At 43.7% G+C, this 24,122-nt stretch overlaps 1 protein-coding gene across 5 annotated transcripts in view; it reads left to right on the forward strand.

Moving 5' to 3' along the window:
- Nucleotides 1-24,122, forward strand: part of LOC105568877 (Down syndrome cell adhesion molecule-like protein Dscam2) — a 179,948-nt gene that overhangs the window by 18,231 nt on the left and 137,595 nt on the right. For all 5 annotated transcript variants that reach the window (XM_012024883.1, XM_012024885.1, XM_012024886.1 and 2 more), the window contains exon 2: nt 17,104-17,196. In XM_012024883.1, the coding sequence (XP_011880273.1) occupies nt 17,139-17,196 (58 nt within the window). In that variant the 5' untranslated portion in view covers nt 17,104-17,138. The remainder of the gene's footprint in view (nt 1-17,103; nt 17,197-24,122) is intronic.

The following is a 24,122-nucleotide window of genomic DNA, read 5'->3' on the forward strand; positions in this document are numbered from 1 at the left end:
CTCATCTGAAATCTGTTAAAGCTGCAGCCTCCCCTCCCCCCCGTCTCTCATCCGCTCGTTACGCAACTGCCGAGGCTTAAAGCCGAATTGCGTCGGCGTGAACAATTTAAATCCGGCTGAATAATTCATCGTTAGATTATTGTCGGGTGACATTTGCATTTGCAAACAGGAAAAAGATTTAATTTCAATTAACGTTAATTGACGTCGACGCGATTTCCCGGAAACGAGATCTCCGTATTTTGTTATATAAATCACGATGTGTGATATATCGTAAATCATTGAGGAAAGTTGTTACAATCTGGGAGTTGAAATATGGCAGAATCTGCGGAATGCATCTCCGTGGGAACATGTTAAAAATAGATTGGAAGAGAAATATATTTGCGCTCTCAAACGTCTCCTCGGAGAATATCACGCACAAAGTTTCTTTACTTTTGGAAAACCCCAGGGACCTAATTACACCGTAAATACCATTCGCCCGAACATTCTCATCGGTTTCTTATGTATTTATTCCTTCGGGTTTCCGTCAGAAATAATAACAGATTATTTTTATAGGATTTTTAAAAGAGATTAACAAATTTCACATTTTTTTGCTGAAATGCATGTTGCAATTATTTGATTGTGCTGACGTTAAAACTATAATTATTTGTTCTTCTATATCGTTGCGAATTCGAACGATAATTTTTGCCGTACATCCAAATCGTGATCTAACAATCGCCGCAACTTTGACCTCCGTCGTGCTTCTCTAATAGCGAATTCGGTTGGTTGCACTAGTGCGCACTGAGTGCACACTAAGCCTTGTTTCCAGTTAATTCTTATATTTAAAGATCATCTTAAATACCACTTGCAATTTTTCTTATCCAGAAAAATGGTCTGCACAACGTTTACACGGATCATTTTTTGACCAAGTACTCTTTGAACATGTATTTCAGACAAAGTTAAATATAAGAACAGACTATAAACAAGTCTTGGTGTGCACTCGGTGCGCACAAGCAACTGAATTCGCTATAAGTCCACAATAGATGCTGCAAGCGCTAAACCCTAAGAAATTGACCAATCACGGTCGAAAATGAGAAGAATATTAGACTGCGATCGGTCAGTTTCTTAGGGCTCAGGGTTTAAATCATCTGTTGTAAACGGAGACTAATTCTCGTCTCTAGCTTGGCTATTGATTTAAACGCGTTCCGGCAACTTTATCATCGCGCAAGGAGGGAACAGCCGCGAGAGTGGCCCACGAAAGCGTATGCTCCTCTCGCTTCGCGTGCATAAACCGCCTTAATGCACCTACCGTGAGAGTGTATCATCGCTCTCTGCAAATGACATCTCCGCTATTCATCGCCTCTTATCCATGTTTTGTCCATTGTGCCGTCGCGCGCAACAAAAGCGCTTTAACGATTTAATAGAGAAAGAGGGGGGGGGGGAGGCTCCTCTTCCTCTCCCTCGCGATTTTCCCCGGAGCATCCCGTAGCCGCCGGACCCCCGCCATTTCCCCGCGAAGACTCTTCCCCGGCGCTCTCTTCAACGCGCGCGAATCACGCGACAAAAGTTAATTATCCCCGATTGCAATTACCACACGTTAATTACAATTTTAATGCCAATGCGAATACGTTTTATCTCCGTCTCCCTCGTGCTCGCCCGACTATTTCTTTACATCGGGAGACGCCCGCGTTGCATTAATTAACGCGCTACCGTTTATTGTAATATCTGTGTATGCTGCATAGAGCAGCGACGTCACTTTGAAACACGATACCCACCTTTGAAACCGTATATTGCGCTCGCTCGTAATTGTACCGACAATGAGCGCGCGTTCTGAAACCCGGTAATCGATTGGCGCGAATGCGTTTCTGTGCATGCGGGTGTGTGCGCGCGCGCGTGCGTGCGTGCGTATGTACCGCTCGCACGAGTTTGTACGTCAGATCGGAAATACAGGCGAATTAATCGCGAATAGTAATGGATTTTCATGGCAAGCGGCTGAATTTTTCCCGCGCTGATCCCGCGCGTTAATTTCGCACGTCGCCGTGGAGAGAATCGCGAAACGTGACGATCATTTAGAGATATCGGGGCGTTAACCGGGAGCGCAGATTTTTTTTAAATTTTTTTATTAGCACGGAAAAAAAAGATTAGCTGCCATAGCTAAAACGTAGTAAAATAGGGACAACTAATATTTTGAGTTGTGATAGCTAAATATTTTGCTACTGTGCCTATTGTATTAGGTGCGACAGCAAACGGTTTGCTGTCGCACCTAATACAATAGGCACAGTAGCAAAATATTTAGCTATCACAACTCAAAATATTAGTTGTCCCTATTTTACTACGTTTTAGCTATGGCAGCTAATCCTTTTTTTCCGTGAGAGGCACAGCGGAGGGTACCTTTCATCGTCGTCGAGCACTGCTATTGTCGCGCGACGAAAACCCGCGCGTGCGCAGCCACATGGCGCCCGTGTATATTTTCGACGTCGGAACTTCTTAATTCCATAATTAATCTTCCATTAACTCGAGACCCGCGTGAATCCTTCGGCGCTTTCAACGCGCCGCGTCGATTATCGAACGCCCCCCCTGGGCCCCGCCGGGACATTTCGCCACGTACTCAATGGGAGCGGCATTCGAGACGGGTTAAAAGTAACCCCCGCATCCACCTCGCGCGCATAAACCGCCTTAATGCACCCTCGGTAGCAGGCCATTACACCACGCATCCCCGCGTCCTCCTCCGCCCCTCTCTTTTGGTTGCACAGCGCTCGCGCATGCACACGGTGCACGCAACCATCTCGACACACACGTCCAGCCTCCGTGCACGTATTAACCGTCTCCCCCCCCCCTTCCCTCCCGCGCTCTTCACGCATATTTACGCCGTATCGACCAGGTGTGGTGGTGGTAGGTGAAATTTACACTGCCCTGGCCGATACATTATTTCCACGGGCATTAACGCGCCGACATTATTGCACTCTCCCCATCCACACTCTACCTCAAACCACCGGCGGTCCTACCCTCCCTCCACCCCTCGAACCGGCCGTCGGGAATTGCGCGACTTCCCCCGACAATGGATCATCACGTCTTCGTACGTGTCGGTGAAAGGAAAAAATTCGCCCGCCAGCGGGGCTGCGGGCGCCTGAATATCGCTTCGAGGATGTATTCTGCTGCTTGTCCTTTGTCGTCGGGGATCGCGCTTCAGAATAGCCCGTTTTCGCCGCACAATCGTCGCTCGTGACGAGCAGCTAGCGATATTGCTCGCGGCTAATGTATTCGCGTGAAATAGGAAGAAAATGATTTTCCTCTCCTTGGATAATCAGTCGCGAATATCGTGGCGATTTTTATGCTAAGCTCGACGGGAGTCTGAGAGCGAATTTATATCGTAATGAAAAATATAAAGAAAAAAGGGATAAGAGACGATCAATTGTTATTTCTTTCCATTAGAAGCAAAGTATATTTTCCGGTATCGTGTTACTTTCCGCTGTCCCGTTCTCTTCGGATTCGCTGTTTTCAACATGCATCCTTAGTGTGTGTTACCGCACGTGGCGCAGAAATTAATTATTATAAAGCGACGGGGATTGTTAACCCATTAACTCGATGGGAGTCTGAGAGCGAATTTATATCGTAATGAAAAATATAAAGATAAAAGGTGTACGGGATAAGAGAAGATCAATTGTTATTTCTTTCCATTAGAAGCAAAGTGTATCTTCCGATCGTGCTACTTTTCGCTGTCCCGTTCTCTTCGGATTCGCTGTTTTTAACATGCACCCTTGGTGTATGTTACCGCGCGTGGCGCAGAAATTAGTTATTAAAAAAGCGACGGGGACTTTTAACCCATTAACTCGTGACAAGTGAGACCCTAACGAGTCACAATCTCGCACATATTCGCGCCAATTAATTATTTATCTGTCTCTTTCTCTTTCATTCGGTGATATTTGTTCGACAGGCAAATACCGATACCGAGATCCCTCCTTTCCTATGTGAGAGACAGTGGAATGAATTTTCGCTCTGCGATGTTGATGGCCGTGGAACATACGTCGATACCTTTTATTGGCGCCTGCTTCTCGTGTCGTCACCCACTCATATTTTTGCCGAGCGATGTATGTTCTCTTCTGCTCTCGCTTCGCCTCTTTTTCCCTGAAAATTCAACACCGAGCTCCGATGTAACCGGGGCCGTTTTAACTGCTGATAGTGCCTACAAAGATATTGTGATCTGAGACAATATTTACCGGCTGGATATACGAGAAAAATTAAAATTAACGGAAATTTAATCGAGCACAATGTTGTGCCAAATTTTTAAGTTATACATACCGAAGCTTCGAATACATCAAAGTCTAGTTTCTTGAAAAATTCAGCGTCGATATTTGTTAAACGCGCAATTCTTTTCAATCAAAAGAGATTTTCTGTAACGCTCAGCTTGAAGAAATATTTTACCCTTCAAAAAATGGAAATTATTTCCGAAATTTATAGTCGTCATTTTTACATATTTGACACGGCGCAACGTAGGAATTTGTAAGGATACCTCGCAGACTTACTATAATATGAGCTTTAAAATAGTTTGGACATGACTGGCGTCCTCGAATAGATTAGGCGATCTATTCTCACGCCTGTATTGACCAGCATGCATGCATGTACCGAACTGCGACGACTTACAGTATCGAGCAGTCGTTTCGGAACTTTGCCTTCGCGTCTCGGCGGACTCGATATCGGAATTTATAAATAATTCCGAAAGCTACGGCGACTGTACCGTTTCTATTCGACGCAGAACACGGGGGAAAAAGAGATCGTCGTGGTGCATCTCGTTTGCGTAATTTGAATACAGTGAGACCATTGCCGGCGTGAGAAACATCAGTTTTGCGATTTCTTATCAGGAAACGCTTTAACGTTTCTTTCTTAGGCAAGCAGTATTATAAATAACAGAGGTAGATAGCGGTATCCTGTTGCTTATAATGCGTTTCCTGCATTTCGTAAAATTTAAACTCGAATATTTTAAGCAGATATGTTGGGTACGTGTGTTCGCTATACTCTTATAAATATTATAAACATTAATGGACACAATGTTTACCATATTGATAATTTAAAGCTTAATTAATCATTAATTTGCTGAACGCTAATTTCTTAGCGATTACAAATTTATCACGAAAACAATTATTCAAAAAACACAAAGAGTACACTGATAAAAAATATCTTAATAGTGAGTTAATATAACGGCAATAAGAGCGTTTGACAATTTTTTTATTACGATATTTAAAGGCATTTTTGTTATGGATGGAAATGAACAAGAGCACATCACTTTGTATTTTTGAGTGTTAAATATCGCCAAATTTAATTAACGGCAGACGTTTTAGTTACTAAAGGTAACCCTTTTCAATGACTATTTTTTAATGCATAACGAAAAAAATATTACTTTAAACTTGAAGATTTGTTTAAAATTTTTAATACATAACGAAAAAAATATTACTTTACTCAAGAAAATTATTCATTAGGTAGCTCCTAATAACTTATTAACTTAAATTTAAAAAATAATAAACAAATTAAAACATACATTGCTTTAATTTAAGTATTTATTAAATATCAAAGAATAGATAATTTTGAATTTGAACAATTTAATTTTAATTCTATAAAATGCTTACTAAAATGTAATTTTCACCGCGAAGAAAATTGGATTTCTTATTTAACAAAATCAATTATTTCATTTAATAAATAGTATTCTATATCTCATGAAATCTTTATTTGAATGTAGAAAATGTAATGATTTAAATTAATTTACTTAACACAATACATAGATTACTTGAAAATTAATATTTTTATTTAAACAGAATAAATATTAACTTTAGTAACAAAATAATTTTAGTAAATCTATTTACGTAGTTAAAATTTTTTGTCAGTGTATTAAATTCTGATTTTTCTGAGTGAACCAAGAAACGATATTATTTTCTCCGGGTGCGATATTATCATATTCCGCGTGTTTCCAAAAAATTATCTTCTTCCGCAACTTTCCGATTTCGTATTCTCCCGCGGAGACATTATCATTGTGTGTGCGGACTGCGTGAAAGTTCTTGAGAAGCCTGTTGTTTTACAGTTGCGTTGAAGGGGAAAAAAAACATTCCAAGGAAGAACGTCGTTGCTTAAAGTCGTTTCGCGAGGCGCGGGTACTTCGACATTGCGTGTGTAACTTGAAACGGCTATACGACTCGCCTAACTGGTGCAGTTAACTATGGCGCGTTAACTTCATTACTTCTAAAATTTCATTCCGAAGTTTCACGGCCCGACACGGCGCAGCTTACGGTAATCGCAACAATTGTGCACCGCCGTACACGTAGAAACGCACTCGAAGCACCCTCGGGATAATTAGTATTATTTTGGTCCATAGCTACGAATTCTAAATACGAGAGGTAAGGTGGCAAAAAACGGACGTCCTCCTAGACTACGCCTTTTGCGCCGTAACATCGTGAAATTCATTGCGACGAAAGTTTCGTTCCAAAAAGCAACAATCGGAAATCTTAAGCCGCGCGATGAAGACAGACGTGCTTGCCGTTTCCTTATTGCGGGGATATTTTCTCACAAATAATGGCCACGGTTTTCGGAAAAGTTCTTATTTTCCTCGTCGCGGTGCTCGAAGTTCTCTCAAAATACGCGTTTAAATGGCCGACGACCAAACGCTCTGCAATGCGTTATGCGAGCCGATACTTAATCACGTTGTTTTCGCAGTAGATTACGAATCTCTCGGCGCGGAGCGTCGTTTGCAAGAGCATACTTTATATACGGGTTCATCTTCGACCATTGCACTGACAATAAGGCATCTGGCAAGTTTAGGGAGAAGATATCTCTCCACCTTGCTCTTCTTTACATACACGCACGGTGTAGAACGGCGTAGAGAGCGCCGTATATATTTTGCAAGTTTCCCCAAAGTTTCGCAATTCTCGTGCGATTTTATCCCTTTCTCGGAATATTAACAGAAAAAAAGTTGGTAAAGCTGCGAAGCAATTTACGAGCACAACGAGATTTTCTATTTCCTTTTTTCCCCCGGCTTTTTTTTTATTTTCTTGAACGAAGTCGATAAAAGCGAGAACTCCCGATGGAGTGGTCGAAACGCAATTTTTGCAGAACTTCGGTCCTTTCTGCGCAAACTTTCGGCGCTGATACTTTTTCAAATCGATTGAATTACGGAGGAGTACCTTCCCATCGAACTATTTCAATGCGCTCTTTAAAAAGCGCATTAAAGGATCACGAAGTTGGGCACTCCGCCGTTTAACCCATGAGATTCTATAGAAATAAGAATAAGAATCGCAAACTTTCGCCGGTGAAATATCGGATAGCTGTACGTATAGCGGCAATATTCAATAACATTATCAGACATTACGTTGTACGAGAATCAATTGTCGTCGAAAGGCGGGATGCTTTCGAATCGAAGTGCCACGCGGAAATAATAGCACATGTATTTAACAAATTACTGAAATTCGTATGGCTCAAATGTGATAAACACAAATTTGAAGGAACAAAGGACTAAGATCCGTGACAGGGTGTTAATGTCTAAATATTCTAAATTTATTGCGAAAAATATTACCTCAGCCAGGGTTTGAACCTCCTTCTCGCTAGACGGGTGTCTCAACCAATTCGACCACCGAGGCATATGGCAACATTCGCCGCAATAAACAGTCTAACGTTGATTAGACATTAACACCCTGTCACGGCTCTCGGTCCTTTATTCCTTCAAACATGTATTCAATGTGATCGCGTTTACACGTGTACACTTTCAAGTTCTAGTCAATTTCTCGAAAACAAACGTTGCTTCGTATGCGATACAATTTGACGCAATGTTTTCACTATAGTTTTCCGTTACCTCATTTAGGAATATACACTTTCCTGGCCAGCACTTTTTCTGCTGTCAATTACAATGCTATCGTTGCGAGCTGTTAAATCTCGAGAGAAATTTTTCAAAAATCGACCAGAGTGGCGAAAATGATGATCTCTACACGGAAAAAAAAATTAGCTGCTGTAGCTAAATAACTTAGCAAAAAATGGACAGCTAATATTTTTAGCTATCACAACTAAAAATATTAGCTGTCCATTTTTTGCTAAGTTATTTAGCTACAGCAGCTAATTTTTTTTTCCGTGTATTTTAGTAACTTTAGTCACTTGTAAATCTCGTTACCGCGGGACACATTTTCGTGTCTGATCAATAATCGAGAATGTCTACTGGACATACGCGTTGGACAACTTCTCGACGGAACCGCTTAAAACGCGATTCACGGCGAAATTCTCACAAGCGTGCCCTTTTCCCGATCGACTGCAAAACTGGCTGCGATTCTCCGGGGATACACGGCGACGTTTCCGTATTTTCAGGACGGCCCGACAACCGAGGGCGATAAAGTGAAATGGCGTGGATTCCTCAGGAATGGCCGCGAGGGTCTCGTCGCTTTTACCATCATCGATAATTTCTCTCTCTCTCTCTCTCTCTCTCTCTCTCTCTCTCTCCACTTTTTCTCTCTCCCTTGCAAAAAATATCTTTTCCTTCATCATGAAGAGACGCAAGCAAGTCTTCCTTCGCCCTTTAACGCGAGCACGTATACATAGAGGTTGATCCACTTAGGGCATGAAACATGATTATAGCGGAAATTAGGGAAGCTACGTAGGAAGCTACCAGGAATAAATTGAACAAGTTGGGAGGATATAAGATTCCTCTTATCATGTTTTTCCCTTAAGAGTGAAGATAATTTATTTAGCTATTAATGTTTTCTTATTATTTGCAAAATGCTCTCGCTATTGGTCGCCGAGTAAATTGTACAATTAATTTAAAGTAAATGTAAATTTATTTATACCCGCAATCTTCACGGAAATTCGTTAATCGCAAAGGTAAACTCTCTTTGATACTGAATAAGTTGCAAGAATATAAGATTATCGTGCTTTACAAAATCTTTGAAAGTTTTTACGAGCTAATCGAAAGATGATTAAATAAGTTGTATCATTACATCGCATTCATAAAAATGCTTTTTCTTTTCGTCAGGGTATATTCTCTTTCAAATCGCCGTAAATTGATTCGTGCGTGAGAAAAATTAAATATGCAGCTTAATAAAAATGTGAGGAAACTTTTGTTATAATCACGCGAGCTTGAACATTTCGTTAAATACAATATAATTGGATTAATTTCTCGAGGGCTCAAGCGTGTCGCCATGGCGGGTCGAAATTTCTCATTTGTCACTCGCTGTATTAAGTCAAAATTGAAGGCCCGTTTCGAGGAGCACTCGATCAAAGCGACATATAACGTGTTGCTAAGTTCCTCCGCGCGTTTTAAATTTGCGCGTTGTCGCTCCATCGCGCGGGCGATCCATCATCTTCTTGTCGGCGAAAACTCGAGCTCGCGACTAATACGAAGCAACCGTCGCCCCTGTTTCGCTATCCCATTTCGCACCAAGAGTAATGCGCATACCCGATGAAACCAACAGTGGCCATAACTTCGCCGCCGCGAGACTGACTGAGAGCCAAATAAATGACTAAATATTCCGCGCGGCTAGAGAAGCGCGCGCTCGTCGGTCAAAATCACACGGAGTTCAGAGAATGCAAATGCGATATAAATCAGAATGTAATATGCGATACGTGGAATATGAATGTAATATGATTATTACCGCACGTCTACGGGTTAGACGTAAGGGAACGGACGGAGGGATCCGAATGGATTTTTACCGAGCCACGCTTATTAATCCTTGGCGGCCATAGAAGCTCAAATATTTTTTCAATTTACTTCAACGACAATTTTCGAATTTGCATCCGCGAGATGTTCATTTCCATCTCTGTATTTTGGCATTTTGCCACTTTTCGCTTCGCTATTATTTTCATGCTTTTGAGCCATGTTGTATACTCTGTGCTTGCGATAGATGCGTGCAGTGGCGGGGCAGTCAATTCACGTTTCGCGGATGATACTCCGCCGACCTGCGTTCCAATATCCAAGCCATAATTTTAATGAAATTCCTGGGAACACATCGCGGTCTCCGAATTTCAATCCTTTAGGGGGGGAAAAAACGGGTCAGTTCTCTCTGCACGGGTTACTGCGGAGAATACCCTGCGACGACGCCGATATTTTATTTTTCCTTGGTCCAGGCACGCGGTCAAAGTGGCGCTTGTCAGACAAAAAAGCGGAGTATTCCGAAACGGAAAATAGCGCTCGGAGGTAGTGTACGGCGGATAAAAATTCCCGGGGGATAATAGGAATTTTTCGCCGAGATAAACGCGCGTCGCGTGCGGACGCGCGGATAAGTTCGAAGCGGGGTTTATGCAATCGGACGCGCAGCGCCAATATTCACATGGAGGACGCAAAGCGGGAACAAAATCGAGACCAAACCGCAATCCTTTCGGAATCGATTCAATAATTCTGCTGCTTCACACCGAAATCTATAGCATAACAATGAGTCCGTGAATATTCGAAACGCCGCGAAATGTTGGACAAGTCGCAAATAAACGTCGAGCTTAGGGAAATTTGAGTTTCAATAATCTTCCGCGCGATAAAACTTTCTCGCGGAGGAAAAAAGGACCGACGCTGATTTGAACCGATCGATCGCGGACCTGCGGCCCAGCGACGTGCTAATTGCGAGAGTGAAATTTCGCTTCGTGCCCGACTATCGCGTATCGGCTCGCTGCGTCCGCAATTGGCAGAATTACGCATTAATAATTTACTATCGTGCAGACAACAGCGGCAAAATAACGAATATCCACCGGACTGTTCATTGTTACACGCACAGTCATTTAATGGCAATTTCATAGCTGGCGCTCGTTTAATTCGTGCATTTACAATTAATTCTGTCGAGATAATGGCTCCAGTTCCTTTCTCTCCCTCCCAACCCCCCGACGAGGTAATTACTTTAGTGTATTTGCCATGCCCCGATGTATGAGAATATTTCGCCGTGTTCTAGAGCGTATATGATTCGCGCGTTAATTAATATCCTTTCGCGAACCGCGGGCGTTGCAAGATTTATAGCTCGCGAGGTGTAGCAGAAATTTTCCTGACGCGCGGAATGAAATGTGGAATTACTATGCCGAGGGTCTTAGTACGCCGTTTACGCTTGCTACGGCGGGCATATGAGAGAGGCGGAACAGAACTCTCTCTCTCTTGCGCGCGCGCGCGGTAGCAGCTGGTGCCCCGCGCAAGTTCCACGCATTTCGGCGGCGTCATGGGATTTTTGCTTGTTCATGTCCGCCTGATGAATTAAGATCCCGCCAGCAATAATTTTTCGAAGCGTTCTTTCCGCCTCTGTAATCCAACGCCGTAAATTGACGGGGAAGGTATCTCGCATTACGTTTCATATTACGCATTAAAATGCCCAATGTACCGATGTAATATGCTAGATTCCGCAAATATCGCGCTGTGCCGCGCAAGGATTAAAACGTGAAGCGAAATCAAGATTAATGTTGCAAGTATATTTAACATTGGATGATGAAAGATACCGCTCCTGTTGTATGCGAACAATGAAAATTTATGTTACGCTGAAACGATTATCCATCATGCTTTCGGAAAATTACGACTCATTATTATTAACTTGCACTACTGATCCGACCGAACGGCTTGAAAGCCGTAACAATGAAATCCCCCGTCATTTGTCTTGGAACCGTCTGCCGCGCTCCCGGAGACACAGACGGTCGTCTAGCAATCGTTATAATCCTCGTAATTTCTTACGATGCAAAAGTCCAATATTGCGTCGTCGCGATCCGCGCCGTAAGACACTCCCGAGCGATGGGTAGGGCACGCGAGAGAAAAAGCGCCGTCGGCGCGAAGGGAAAGACGTGGATAGATGAATGAGCGCGATGGCGAGGATGGGAGCCGAGGGGGCGAGAGGAGCCGGGGATAAGAACTCGCAGGGGTGGCGAGTCGCCGGCTGGAAGAATACACTCTTGATGCCGGCGATGATGGCGGTGTGGCGTCGTCGGGATGGGATAAAACCATCGCCGTAGTTGCCACCGCCTGGTCTTTTTTCCTTGTTGTCGTCGCGACGCCCCGCGTTGTCTCCCGCCCTTCCATTGGGCCGGCCGAGTATTAATTCTGCCGCCGCGACAGCGAATGAATACACCTGTGCGAGAGACGCCGAGACCTTTGCACCCTCTTGGCTTAATGCGGCTGGACCGCATAAAAATATATATCTTTGACTACTCGCGCTAATGATCCGCGTCCGCGCGCCATTTGCGGCCGCCGCCGCCGTCTCGTTGCTCTCGCGAGCGCGTGCGAAAACGATCCGGGGGTTGCGGAAACTCCGGGGAAATTCCTCGAGCTTTTTATTTAGTTACGCCGCCCACCCGTATATTTCGTTTGTAAACTTATTTCATACCGCTGTAAATTGCTCATACCGAGAAATGTTTTAACAACAGGGATAGTGTATTAGGAAAGTTCGGAATTAACTTTGCGGCCCTCGACATTGGCTATTTCCCACCAATTATTCCTCTCCTCAAAACTCGCCGAGTATACCCGACAATTAAAATATTTTCTCACATTAGCGGGATTGTCATTGTACCGTAATTTTATCTCGCCCATTCCGCCCTGCCGCGTACTTGAGCTCTCTCTGTTTTTATTAACGCGTTAACCGTCGCGGATCGCGTGCCGCCGCGCAGATGTAATCTCGCGACAATTTGGACGAGGCCGAAAGTTATAAAACAAGTCGTAAATCCGCGAATTCGCCGCGGCTTATGAGGGCGGGATCTGCATCTGGCTCGTGGCACGGAAATGCTGTATTATTCATGCGAATAATCTCACAAAGGAGATACGTGAGATCGCGGACGGACGAGGCGCGGCGCGGCGCCGCGCCGCGCCGCGCCGCGCGCAAATCAGAACCGATTCGAGCAGTCGATATTTTCGCGATTATTCGTTCGACGTGCCCGCCACCGCAATTTGATTCATCGCACCTAAGGCCGGTCCTTATAGAATATTCGCCGAATCCCCCGGGCGCGAGCAAGTGATTTAGTAAGGCGAGTTTACGGTGCCGTTTTGTTACCGCCACCGCGTGAATTATACACGAGTCGGACTCCTCTCGCATTCGGGCACGTATACCTAATTCCCCATCCACGTTACCGCGCCTTTAAACATGAACGCCGCCGCGGCGTTACGTTTAATATCGCGTTACGCGCTTACGTAAACCGTAGCGCGTTAATTAGTTTCGTAGCTTGCGCGTAGAACGCTGCGAAACTGTATCGCGGTATCTATACGCATGGATTCTGCAGCTTCCGTAGATAATATCGTGTTACGCCGCATTTTTAATTCCAATTTTCGACCGGATAATTGCTGTCTGTCGAAAAACAAAATCGCCCTGTTCTCCGTAATATGATAAAAAGAGAGAGAGAGAAATTTCCTTGCCACGTTTGCCTTTCGGAGTCCTAATCCGAATCAACTGTTGTAACGATGTTAATTTATCGCGAAATCCGATTAGGAGAGTGCGGATTCTCTGGGGAAAAGAAGACAGTTAAGCAACCTATTTTGGGGCCCACAATTAGTAATCAAAGTATTTAGATTGCTTGTAACTCTATTCTGGAAAAAATTTTGACCGTTTTTTTGTAGTTAAGCAACTTAACATTTTGGTTAGTGCTTCTCAAGTGAAAACTATCTTTGCGTTACTGAATATCGACAGAACTAATTGAGAGGAGTGATTAGTATTGTTTAATTTAGGTCGCCAGTAATAAATAACAATGAATAAATTTAGTCGACCTTAACTGGCACGTGTTTTGTAAAATAAAAGAAAAAAATATACATATTCTCAAGCACATTCTTCAAAATAATCAGGCCAATGTAATATGCGGTGAAATGATAAAAATCCAAAGGAGGTGAGTCATGATTATAAAATTAACAGGCACAAAGATAAAATATGTACGCTGTCTACGAAGGCCGGAGAATGACATTTTTTTATCAAACACGTGCCAGTTAAGGTCGACTAAACTTATCCATTGATAGATAGAATAGCTGATTGCGATTTTTAGTTACGCGGGGTAAAATTCGTAAAAGATTAGAGCTACGAACTTTCCAAATAATTCGATTACTAATTATGGGCCCCAAAATAGGTCGCTTAACTGTTATTTTTTCTCCAGAATTGGTCTCGTTACTTTCTCGTATCCTATTTAAGAGCGCGCCTCCTCTTGCACGAGCATCTTCGACAGCTTCGACATTTTGCTTGGAGATAACTGGGTCATAGTCTCTGTGTATTATTAAGTCCAATTCGGCCGATCGATTCTTCCTCGTCTGTTTTTTCGCCTGTCGTTTCTATCCGATTCTCGCGTCTCGCCGTGAGGAAATGGTATGTCGGACACTCGATCTCGTTCGTAAACTTAATTGTGAGCGGGACGGAATTGCTTTCTGGTGGTTCGTTTCATCGATAGCGCCCGGACAAGGGCGGTTTCGTGCAGCAGAGGAGATACACGAGCTATCCCTCCAGTTATTCCCGGATAAATGCAACTTTCAGAATACATACATTTGCAGAGTTTTTTTCCTTCCTTCAGGAATTTTTTGAATTTCAAATTAATCCTTCGCGTTGGCAATTCAGGGAATATTCAAGATATGTTGGGGCATCAAAATTAGCGAGAGCAAAGGACTAAAGGAAACAAATAGCGACGTCTGTTAATCTTCTTCTCTATCTCTCTAAACTTATTAAGAGTTACTCGATCTGTCTAATTCTTACATAAACAGAAATAAATAATTCCATTTTACTTTCCTCGCAACGCTATTACCACGCGTCAGGTTGATGAAATTAATGTATCATTGGTTTTTGCGGGATTAATTACGCGGGAGAAAGGGAGGAAGAGAAAGAAACGCAAGGGCGACAAATTAGTTGAGATATTTTTACTCGAGAGCCGTTACCTCTTTTTAATTAATGCCTTTCCTTTTTATCGAGTGAGACGCAAATGCATTTTTGCTTCGCGACGTGCACAAGTAGAAGCTCGAAAAATATTCAGCAAAGAAATAACGGGAGACGAGCGGATGTAGAAGAGCTACATCTTCGCGGATCGCTCGTGTATACACGCGAACGAAGTGCATAAGGGCTGTGTGGGTCACCCTTTGGCTTTACCGTGATGCAACCGCGGCGCCGTGAAGCGAATCGAATGCTCCAGATTCGGTCTCTTTGAATGAAGTCCGTAAAGGACACGATGAAAAACGCGATTTTTATCTCTATATAAAAAGAACGTTTCTCAATATACAAAGACGAACACCTTATCATCAAGTAACTCGCACTTTCGCAATCGCAGACCGGCGTCCTGTTTAACGATTGTCGATGCGTCTTACGTAGCGTTTATCTCCCCGTGCTGTCGCTTAAAATGTGTTTGGAATTTTTTTTCCTTTTTTAATTTGGTGGGACGAAGAGGGCCAGTGCGAGCCAAGCGCAGGTATTCGTGCGAAAATATCCAACGTGAAACTTTTTATTGAATTTATAAATCAATCTTGAAACGTTTCGACCCATTTTCCGGTCGTCCTCAGTGAGACTAGGATCGAAGAATTGTAAAAGGTGTGCATAAAAGTAACAAATACACAAAAATATAAAAACTTAAAACTTAGATTAATTAGCATTAGGAATAATAAGAATAATACCTATAGAGACAAACATGTTCGACGTTTGAATACAACACTGTCGTTTATAGCTGTCATCTGACACGTTCACATGAGTCTCCAAATGGTGAAGCTATAGAGAGAGAGAGAGTGTGTGTGTGTGTGTGTGTGAGAATTCTAATTTTAACATACTAAAAGAACAGAGTGTGTGTCGTTATAAAATGTATGTTAAAAATTAAAAATATTTCCTTTGTAAATAATTTTACCGCATCCCTAAAAGGTTGAAAAACACCCCCGAACCCTACTTTATTTGGACCTTTCCGAATTTGAACATATCCTAAAATTTTTCGTTCAAAAATTTTTTAGACACCCACCCGAAATTGAAAGAGGACAATCACGATGAGCAGTGAACTAATTGATGATGTTTCCCTATCCAAGACATCAACATTGTCCCAATCAATTTCGTGGCCTGAGAGTCTGTGGTCTGTGATAATTGACTGCTGTTGAGTGTTGCTATTGATATGATTGCGACGTTCTTTTTCTTTTCTTCTCTCGCGGCAATTGAAACAGTCTGGTCAAGACCGGTGATTTTATAAATTTTCCGCGAATTAACACTTTTTCAGAACAAATGTTAACAAACAAAAGTGTAAACGCTAGAGTTAAGGTAGGACTCTCATTCAAACTAAACAACAATTCACAATTTAATAAGATTTACAAGGAAAGGCTATCTACATCCTGCCTTAGACTCGCATTGGCCATTTCGTACTTGTTGTTTAATTCAAAAATATAAAATAAAAATGAAATAAAATTTCTATAACAGAGTTAAATGAGACCCCTACGATAAAATCAAATAAATTTTTACTGTACAATATATTACGACGAATGTTTTTCACACACAAAAAAAAAGGATTGAATGCAGAATTATTATTTTATTCTGTCATAAAGAGATAACGAAAGTATGATATTTTCTGACGCGAAAATGAAGCGTTAGACCGCTCCCTTGCGTTAACATTAAAAAAGACTTTATATTACACAAATGACCGTTAATACACCGAATCCCTTGAGCCAATGAGGCTGTTCGAGGACCTCGGTGAGGTCGAGGACCTCCGCGGCTCGCGTCGAATGGCAAAAAACGCGCGCGCAAACGCGAGGGCATTTCCGATACTCCAAGCGCCAAGCTGGTGTGGCACGCATCGCATGTTTCACGATTATGTACGTCGCTCGACGTGCACCGTCTGGGAGGACTTTCATTGAGCGGACAAGCCCCCAGGCACAGATTCGAGAGGGAGGAAAAAAAATTGTCGATACGGGCGTAGAGGATTGGCGTGCAAGTGGGATGGGGTTGGCTGGTACCGAGGGGGGGAAAGGGAGACCGGTTGGAGAACGAGGTTGGACGTGGAACGGGCAGTCTGCCAGGAAAGAGGACGGGGGTTGAGGAGGAGAAAGGTAGGATGAGGCCTGCACGGGGACAGACAACGGTTTTGCGTTGAGGGACGAAGGGGTGAGAGGACGAGGCAGAGAAAGAGATAGAGAGAGAGAGAGAGAGAGAGAGAGAGAGGGAAGGCAGGGATCGGAGTTGGCTCTGGAATAACGGATGGGTTGATTGATTGGGCACGCTTGTATTGTTTCAGGAGGAAGCTGAATCGACGTAACGCTCCACGCCAGGATGGCCGGTTGGCCGTTCAGCACCGCGCTGCTGTTCAGCATCCTCATCCTTGTTCGCGGTAAGTAAGAACATGAGAGGGCTGTGCCTCTGGCGCCGGGCGAATCCAATCAGATGGGCCGTGGCCCCATGCAAATGATCCGTCCCGCACGCTCTCGTTACGATGGTAATTCGGCTGCGCTCTTTAAAAATCAATTTCTTTGGCTTTAAATCGCACGGCTTGCCATCGGGGTTCGGCCTCGATGGTTGAATTTAATGAATCTTCCGAGCGCGAGACGGTGGCCTGCGGAGGATGGACCGCGGTGCTCTCGCCTTTATAATTAACGTGGAATTGTACCGCGTCGCAGATGTTACGCGAGATGGAGGACAATTCGTATCGTTAATTAATGGGAGCGGCTCGAACACCAAATTTATGTTATCTTGGAAGCGCGTGCTTCTCAACGTACTCGACAAAGATGCCGGGAATCGTAAAGTCCGCCGTAATGACAGAGCACCGCGCCGGGAATTGCGCGTTCACTTCCCTACACACTTCTCTGGCGAACGTAATACGGCTATTAGATCACACGTGAAATTTAACAGTGTTCGCGTGACTGCATCGCACGCACGTGGTACACGCCTGTTACTTCCGTTCTGCAATTGAAATGCATGCGACGCGCTTTCTACGTTCTGTAACGAGATTCGACTAATTCGCGATTACGTCCGCGAGTCTCTTTCGCAAAACGAGAAACGCGATCTCTAAAATGTCGTCTGGAAACGTTTGCGATATAAATTCCTAATATCTTGTCAAGCGAAAAATTATCAACCACATATAGAAATTACTACATGAGTTATATACCAGATATGTTTGTGGGATAAAGAAAGAGATGAGAATTTACAAGAACCAGACTTTGCGACGTGAGACCGTCTGATTTCTTTCCGGGAAAATAAAAGAAAGCAACTTCCAATTATGTTACCGCAGGGAGGAATTAACGTATGAAAATGCGAAGGTACTTTGCGACACGCTTAATCTAAATCTAAATCGCGTGTGCAGGAACGCAGGTGTGTTTGCACCGTTGATTACGAATGATGCGTCTGAGCGCGCTGCAATTGATCACGACGCGAATCGTCACAGTTTCGCGCAAGCGGTTCGTACCAGGCTGGTCGTATTTTTTTTTTTTACTCGATTTTTGCGGCCGTCCGCGAAACGGCTCGCTTTACAGGCGCTTACAGGCGTATTCGTTGCCTTCCGAACACGCGATGCCGCCCTCTCTTTCGACACGGGCACGGTTACCGGGGTGCGGCCGCGAATTCTCTCTCGTTTTGCGGGAAGGAGGGGGGGGGGGAGGGGGAGGGGGTGGTGCCCCGAAGTGTCCCGGGGTGTCCGATTGATTTTCTGCCACTTCGCAGCCTCTCGCTCGCGCTCGCTCGGATGTCGAGCCCGGCTCGAAAGCGCGTGACGAAAGCGGATCCGCCGCGCGGCTCGGCATCCGTTTAAATTATGGCCCCGGCGGCAGTTTCGTTTATTCCGGAATCCATTATCCCGCAGGAGCAACGGGGCAACTTTCAGGCGCAATTTGTAACCCTACCTCCGCCGTATAGTTACTTCTCTTTCGCGCGCTTTGTAATCGAGAGGGTGTCTCACCCGCCGCGCGCTCGCGCGCGCATGTCGTTGCCAGCGTCGTCCAACTTTAGCCATTAATAACTTTCCTTTTCGTCGAATTTCCTGATCGTTAAACTGGCACATCCGCCCGGGCGTTTCGTCGATCATCGTGACGGGAAGGGCCGTTCTCGGGGAAGTTGCGCGTCTTCAGGATCGAAGACGACAGCGCCAATGAGCTTCCTCGGATGTTACACTCGCTTCCGGGTCGCGATATGGTCGGGCACACCTAACTTTGTTTCTTGCAATCTTGCCAAGATAAATTAACCGAACGTTGAGCTTTACAGATCGAATTTTATTATATTGATGGCTCACTTTACAATGTGACAGCGGTGACTTGTCTAAGATTTTGCAGACTCACCTATCGTCCGGTTATATAACGCTGTTGTATTTAAAAAATTATATGACAACGGGTCTGATTGATCCGAATTTAATTAAACTATTGTACAAAACGGAGAGCTCAATTTTGCCGGGACGTTCGTTACTGTATTAATTGCAGCGCGTTGCAATTATGTCAGGAAAAAATGTCAGCCGGCCGCGTCATCGGGCTCGAGTTTTCGCGCTGTGCCGCTGCGACACAGTGTTCCCAGCCACTTCGGGCCTCTGGTAACGTTGCTGTCACTCGTAATAGCGCGCTCGACTTTATTTATTGCGCTCCTATAAACGTCCCGAGCGGCATTAAACCGCCAATAAATTCAGCGTGTTTCATCGAATGACGATCCAACGTCGCGTTCGACAGGGTCGCAGATGTCCGCCTAGTTGCGCGCGGTGTCCCACGTCGCGCCGGTATTCATTAAATTTCTCGTTTATCGCTAGCTCACGAATCTCACGTTTCATTTCGCGGAATTGAATCTAGATTTAAGCGTCGCCTAGTCCTAAAGGACGGTTCTAAAAGAGAAACTGGCCAGAGAACGTTGTCACAAAGAAATGAATTCCCATCTTAAATTTGGTCACGTGTGGACTACACGATTTACAGATAAACATTTAATCGAAAATTTACCTTTTCGACTAAATGTAACTCCGGTGTTATTATTTTGCGGTGTCGTTTTCAACAGTTTCGAATAAGTCAGATAAGCAATAAAGCTGGTAATCATAGATGCTATTAATTTATTGATTCGCGATGTGCGCTTCTGTCCAAATATGAAAATAGACTTAATAAAAAACTTAGTATTATTTTGCTCGACTTTGCGTAACACGAATCTTGGTGGCCGATGCCTGTAAGGCCAGGTCTGCAATAGGTGTAGTAAGCTGTAAGAAATCGGTCAATCACAGGCGGTTAGTTTTCTCAATTTCGACCGTGATTGGTCAATTTCTTATGACTTAAGACCCACTACTATTGTAGACCCGGTCTTAGCGACGGACATTTGTTGAATTTTATAATTCGTTAGATATATCTTGACTTCTTATATGTTAATCCTTGAAAATGACCACAGTCCGGATGGTCGAAACGTTGGACGTGACCTATTAAATAAATAATTCGCACCACCTGCCAGTTGGATCGTCTAATAATCCCCTCTGCATTCGTTAATTATATACTGGCGACAATGAACTTTATTCCTCGTTATTATTTTGTGTTTCCTCGCGTACTTTTTGATTCTATGAATTAATCCACTGCAACTGCATTTATTTCCCAAACGTCGGAGAATTAATTTTCATCGTTTATTTTATAAAACTGAAATAGTCAAACGTTTTAAATGAAGAATACAAATATAAAAATTAATGTACCTTAAGGAATACTAAGGTTTTTAATTAAGTCTAACTATCTTCATATTTGGACACGAATGCACATCGCGTATCAATGCGGCTCGACAGATTAATAGCATCTACGATTATTAACTTTATTGTTTATCTGATTTACTCAAAACTGTTGAAAACGACATTGCAATCTGCGATTTAATCAGCGATAAGCAGCAGGATTCCTCTCTGGAAAAGCTTCGTACCTCGTCTTGAACGCGCTGTAGTCTCTTTAACGATCGGACAGCAAGCACTCATTCCATTCTTCAGATCTCGCGATATTATTCGTAGCCGCAAAGTGCACCTGCAAAAGTTCTCGAATCGGCGCCTCGGATTCGTATATTAGTCGAGCCGTGAAAGTCCGTCTTTCAGCTCTTCACATCCACCCTTGCTCGAACCGAGGCTGCTCTCTCATTCTCCGCAGATGTGTGTGAAACGTGCCGTCGGACGAAGAATACGAGAGACAGGAGACAACGCGATCAGCGGAAGGGGGAGAGAGAGATAGATGAACGGTGGCGCAAGTCATTTCCGAGAGAAGAGTAGCAGAAAAAAGCGGGAGAACGTGAAAGGGAGGGAAGGAGAAAACAAAGGGGAAAGAGATGCGGAGTGATTTGGAAGGTAGTCGCGGCTCGGCCGAAGGGATGAAGGATACTCGGGGGGTGAGAAGAGAGCAGGGACGGGATCGGGAAAGACGCGGAGAAAAACGACGAGGAGGAAAACGCTCGGCTGTGTCGTGAAACGGCGGTGTTAGGTGGCGACGCGGTGGCTCGAGCCAAAGTTGGGAGCGAAGGTGGTGCAGAAGGTGCCGGCGAGGACGGTGGGGGGGGATCGGGGGGTACGAGACCGCTTTCTTAAAGATGCGAGTCGGGGCACTTGTTGCGCCGCGAGGCGGAGGGCGGGGAGGAAAGTCGACTGCGAGGGCTGCGGAAAGAAACGATCACCGTGGGGCGGTGCGGCACTCACCGGGGCTGCCGGGAAAGATAGCCGGGGTGGCGAGAGGGTGGAGCGGAGAAAGGAATGAGTACGAATCGAATTGATTCTCTTTCACGAGCCGGCATTACTTCCCTTTACTGCCGTCCGACTCCTGACCGGACAGCTCCGTGGTCCACCCCTTTCGCTTTTCCAACCCCGCGTTATTTATTTACCAGACGTGTCGTATACGTGCAATGGGGACGCGTAAAAGACGTTAGGTTCCTGCTCCGGCATTCGGCACCCACTCACGTTGATTTGCTCTCGCGCCTCTTCGTCTTCGTCTCCTGATTATCTTGAGACGCCGAAGGCATCTCTTTCGACGCCGGTCGAGAGTGCCGGTACCAATATCGCAAAGATAACTACGAAAGAGGATTCCTTATTGGGATTCCCCTCGCGAAACACTTTACGGTCCCGTAAGACGCGCCCGGTCGATGCTCAAACGAGCAATAACGATTCACCCGGCATCATTGATGCGGAATATCGTTCGTAAAGGTCTACAGCGTGGTGCAAGGATTCCTCTGGAGATGTTTATGGATCTCCGATCTGCGCGCTTGAGCGCTACCAATTTAGCGATGATCGATTAATTGTCTTTTTATTCCTGCATATCATTTCGAATGAACTACGATGGAGAGACTATTGGACGAACTATGATTAATTAACGTTGATAAACTTGTTTCTCTAGATTAAATTCTCACTGAAACTTGGCGATGTGTTTATTACGAGTTCCGTAAACCATACGATATTTTAATATCGCGTTCTAGAGATTAATTAGAATTGATAATTAGGGAAATAAACTACATTTCTTTTTTATAGGCGAGCAAGCTAGTAATATCATATATACGGAATACTCACTCGCTTAGTTTAATTGGTATAAATTCTTAATGCTCGTTTAAAAACAAATTTTAACCTTGATATGCAAATTATTTTGTCTATCAAATGAAAAGTGTTTTCTTTATTTTATAATAATTGCACGATTAAATTGTCAGTTTTGAAGGATGCGGTTTATCATTTAAACTTCGTTTTGCGCAATCAAAAAATTGAAATTAATCTAATATCATCTTGCCAAATTCTTTTACATTTCGAAAAAAGAGACTTTGTGCAATTCAAGTATGTTAATTTAAGAATTTTAACTCATTAATTTGAAGTAGAGAAAAAGTGAGTTATTACATTTCTCCGAAGATTTAATTTCATTTTTCTAATTTGTTGAACAAAATGCAAGAGAAATTTCGATTCGTGGAAACATAATTTATCAATCTTGGAATGAAGAAATATAGCGAAAGGTGATAAGAGTAAGTTTTCATTTAATTAAACAAACATCTCGTTTAAGCTGCGGTCCACTTGACGCTGCAAATGCTTCGGAGCATCCTCCTTTCCTTTGACAAAGAAAGAGAAGAAGAAGACGCTTTGAAGCATTTGTGGCAAGTGGACCGCAGCCGTAATACGCCGTAGTACGGTTCCTCGATCGAAATTACAATTTAAATCGCAAGGAACGGAATATTTTCTGGAGTACATTCAACTGTGCGTGAAAATACGTTGCCGTTCTAGAAATCACGAATTCCGGGAATCCAAGGTTGTTGACAATAGCTCAACCGATGTTTGGGACGTTTTTGGCCGCGCGACGGCGCGCGGCACACACAAGGTCGCCGCGCTACCATTCATTCACCGACTCTCGGCGTGAGTAGTAACTACCGCGTGCCGCTCCGCGTTATCACGTTATTTTACGAATCGCGAGTGAGCATTACGAGACATCGAACGCGTTGCCTCCCGCGATTATTAAGACCAGCGTCGCACCGCGATCAATTAGCGACTCGCAAGAACATCGATGTAACTCGCCGAAGTCATACTTCGTGTTTTTCCTCGGCCGAGACTTAAAGCGTGGTACTTAAAACACACTTGAAACATGATTAATCGTGCTTGCGCGAGTGAGTGTTGTGTGAGTGTCGTGAAGAAACTGCAAGAAAGGGGAGCGAGAGAGGCGCTGGAGTCTCGGCGACATCGTGCGACAGCGGAACAGCAGAGCGATGAGTAACTCATTCTTTATTCATTATTCTTTACTAGCGAAACTATTCGTTTGAATGTATTTTGTAAGTTACGAAAATACCGGCGAAAGAGAAGTTTCTTGGCGATACGTTTATCATTAGAATTGATATTCGTTGAGTTGAAAGAATACAGGATGTGGTCAATATCGAGGGATAAACCGCTGATCAAATACATGTATGTACACTACACCCTCAGAAAGGATTTCCATTACCGAGACAAAAGTATTCTGGACGCATTTATATTTCTCACAACCTCATTTAGTATAAAACTACGACAATATCAAAGTAAAATCAATAATTCTTATTCTCCTCTCTCGAATTAAACAAGATTGACTTACTATATTGAGACAACAGTAATTTATATAAATGTACATTTATATATTCTTGCATTTAGAATAAATTTTCCCCCCATCTTACCACGCACGAAGTTGGCACCGCGATATTCGACAAAAAACGATACATACTGCCATTTTATTCTAGAGTTTAGAATTTTTTATTTAAGATTAAAATATTCCTTTCTCTGTAACAAATATGAGTGGCGCTATATCGATCCTATTTTATGATATATTAAAGCGTAATAGTATTGGATTTCTGTTACTGAGACAC

The sequence above is a fragment of the Vollenhovia emeryi genome, unplaced genomic scaffold, assembly GCF_000949405.1.
Source record: "Vollenhovia emeryi isolate VEMERY1.0 unplaced genomic scaffold, V.emery_V1.0 DF939127.1, whole genome shotgun sequence".
Taxonomy (NCBI): Eukaryota; Metazoa; Arthropoda; class Insecta; order Hymenoptera; family Formicidae; genus Vollenhovia; species Vollenhovia emeryi.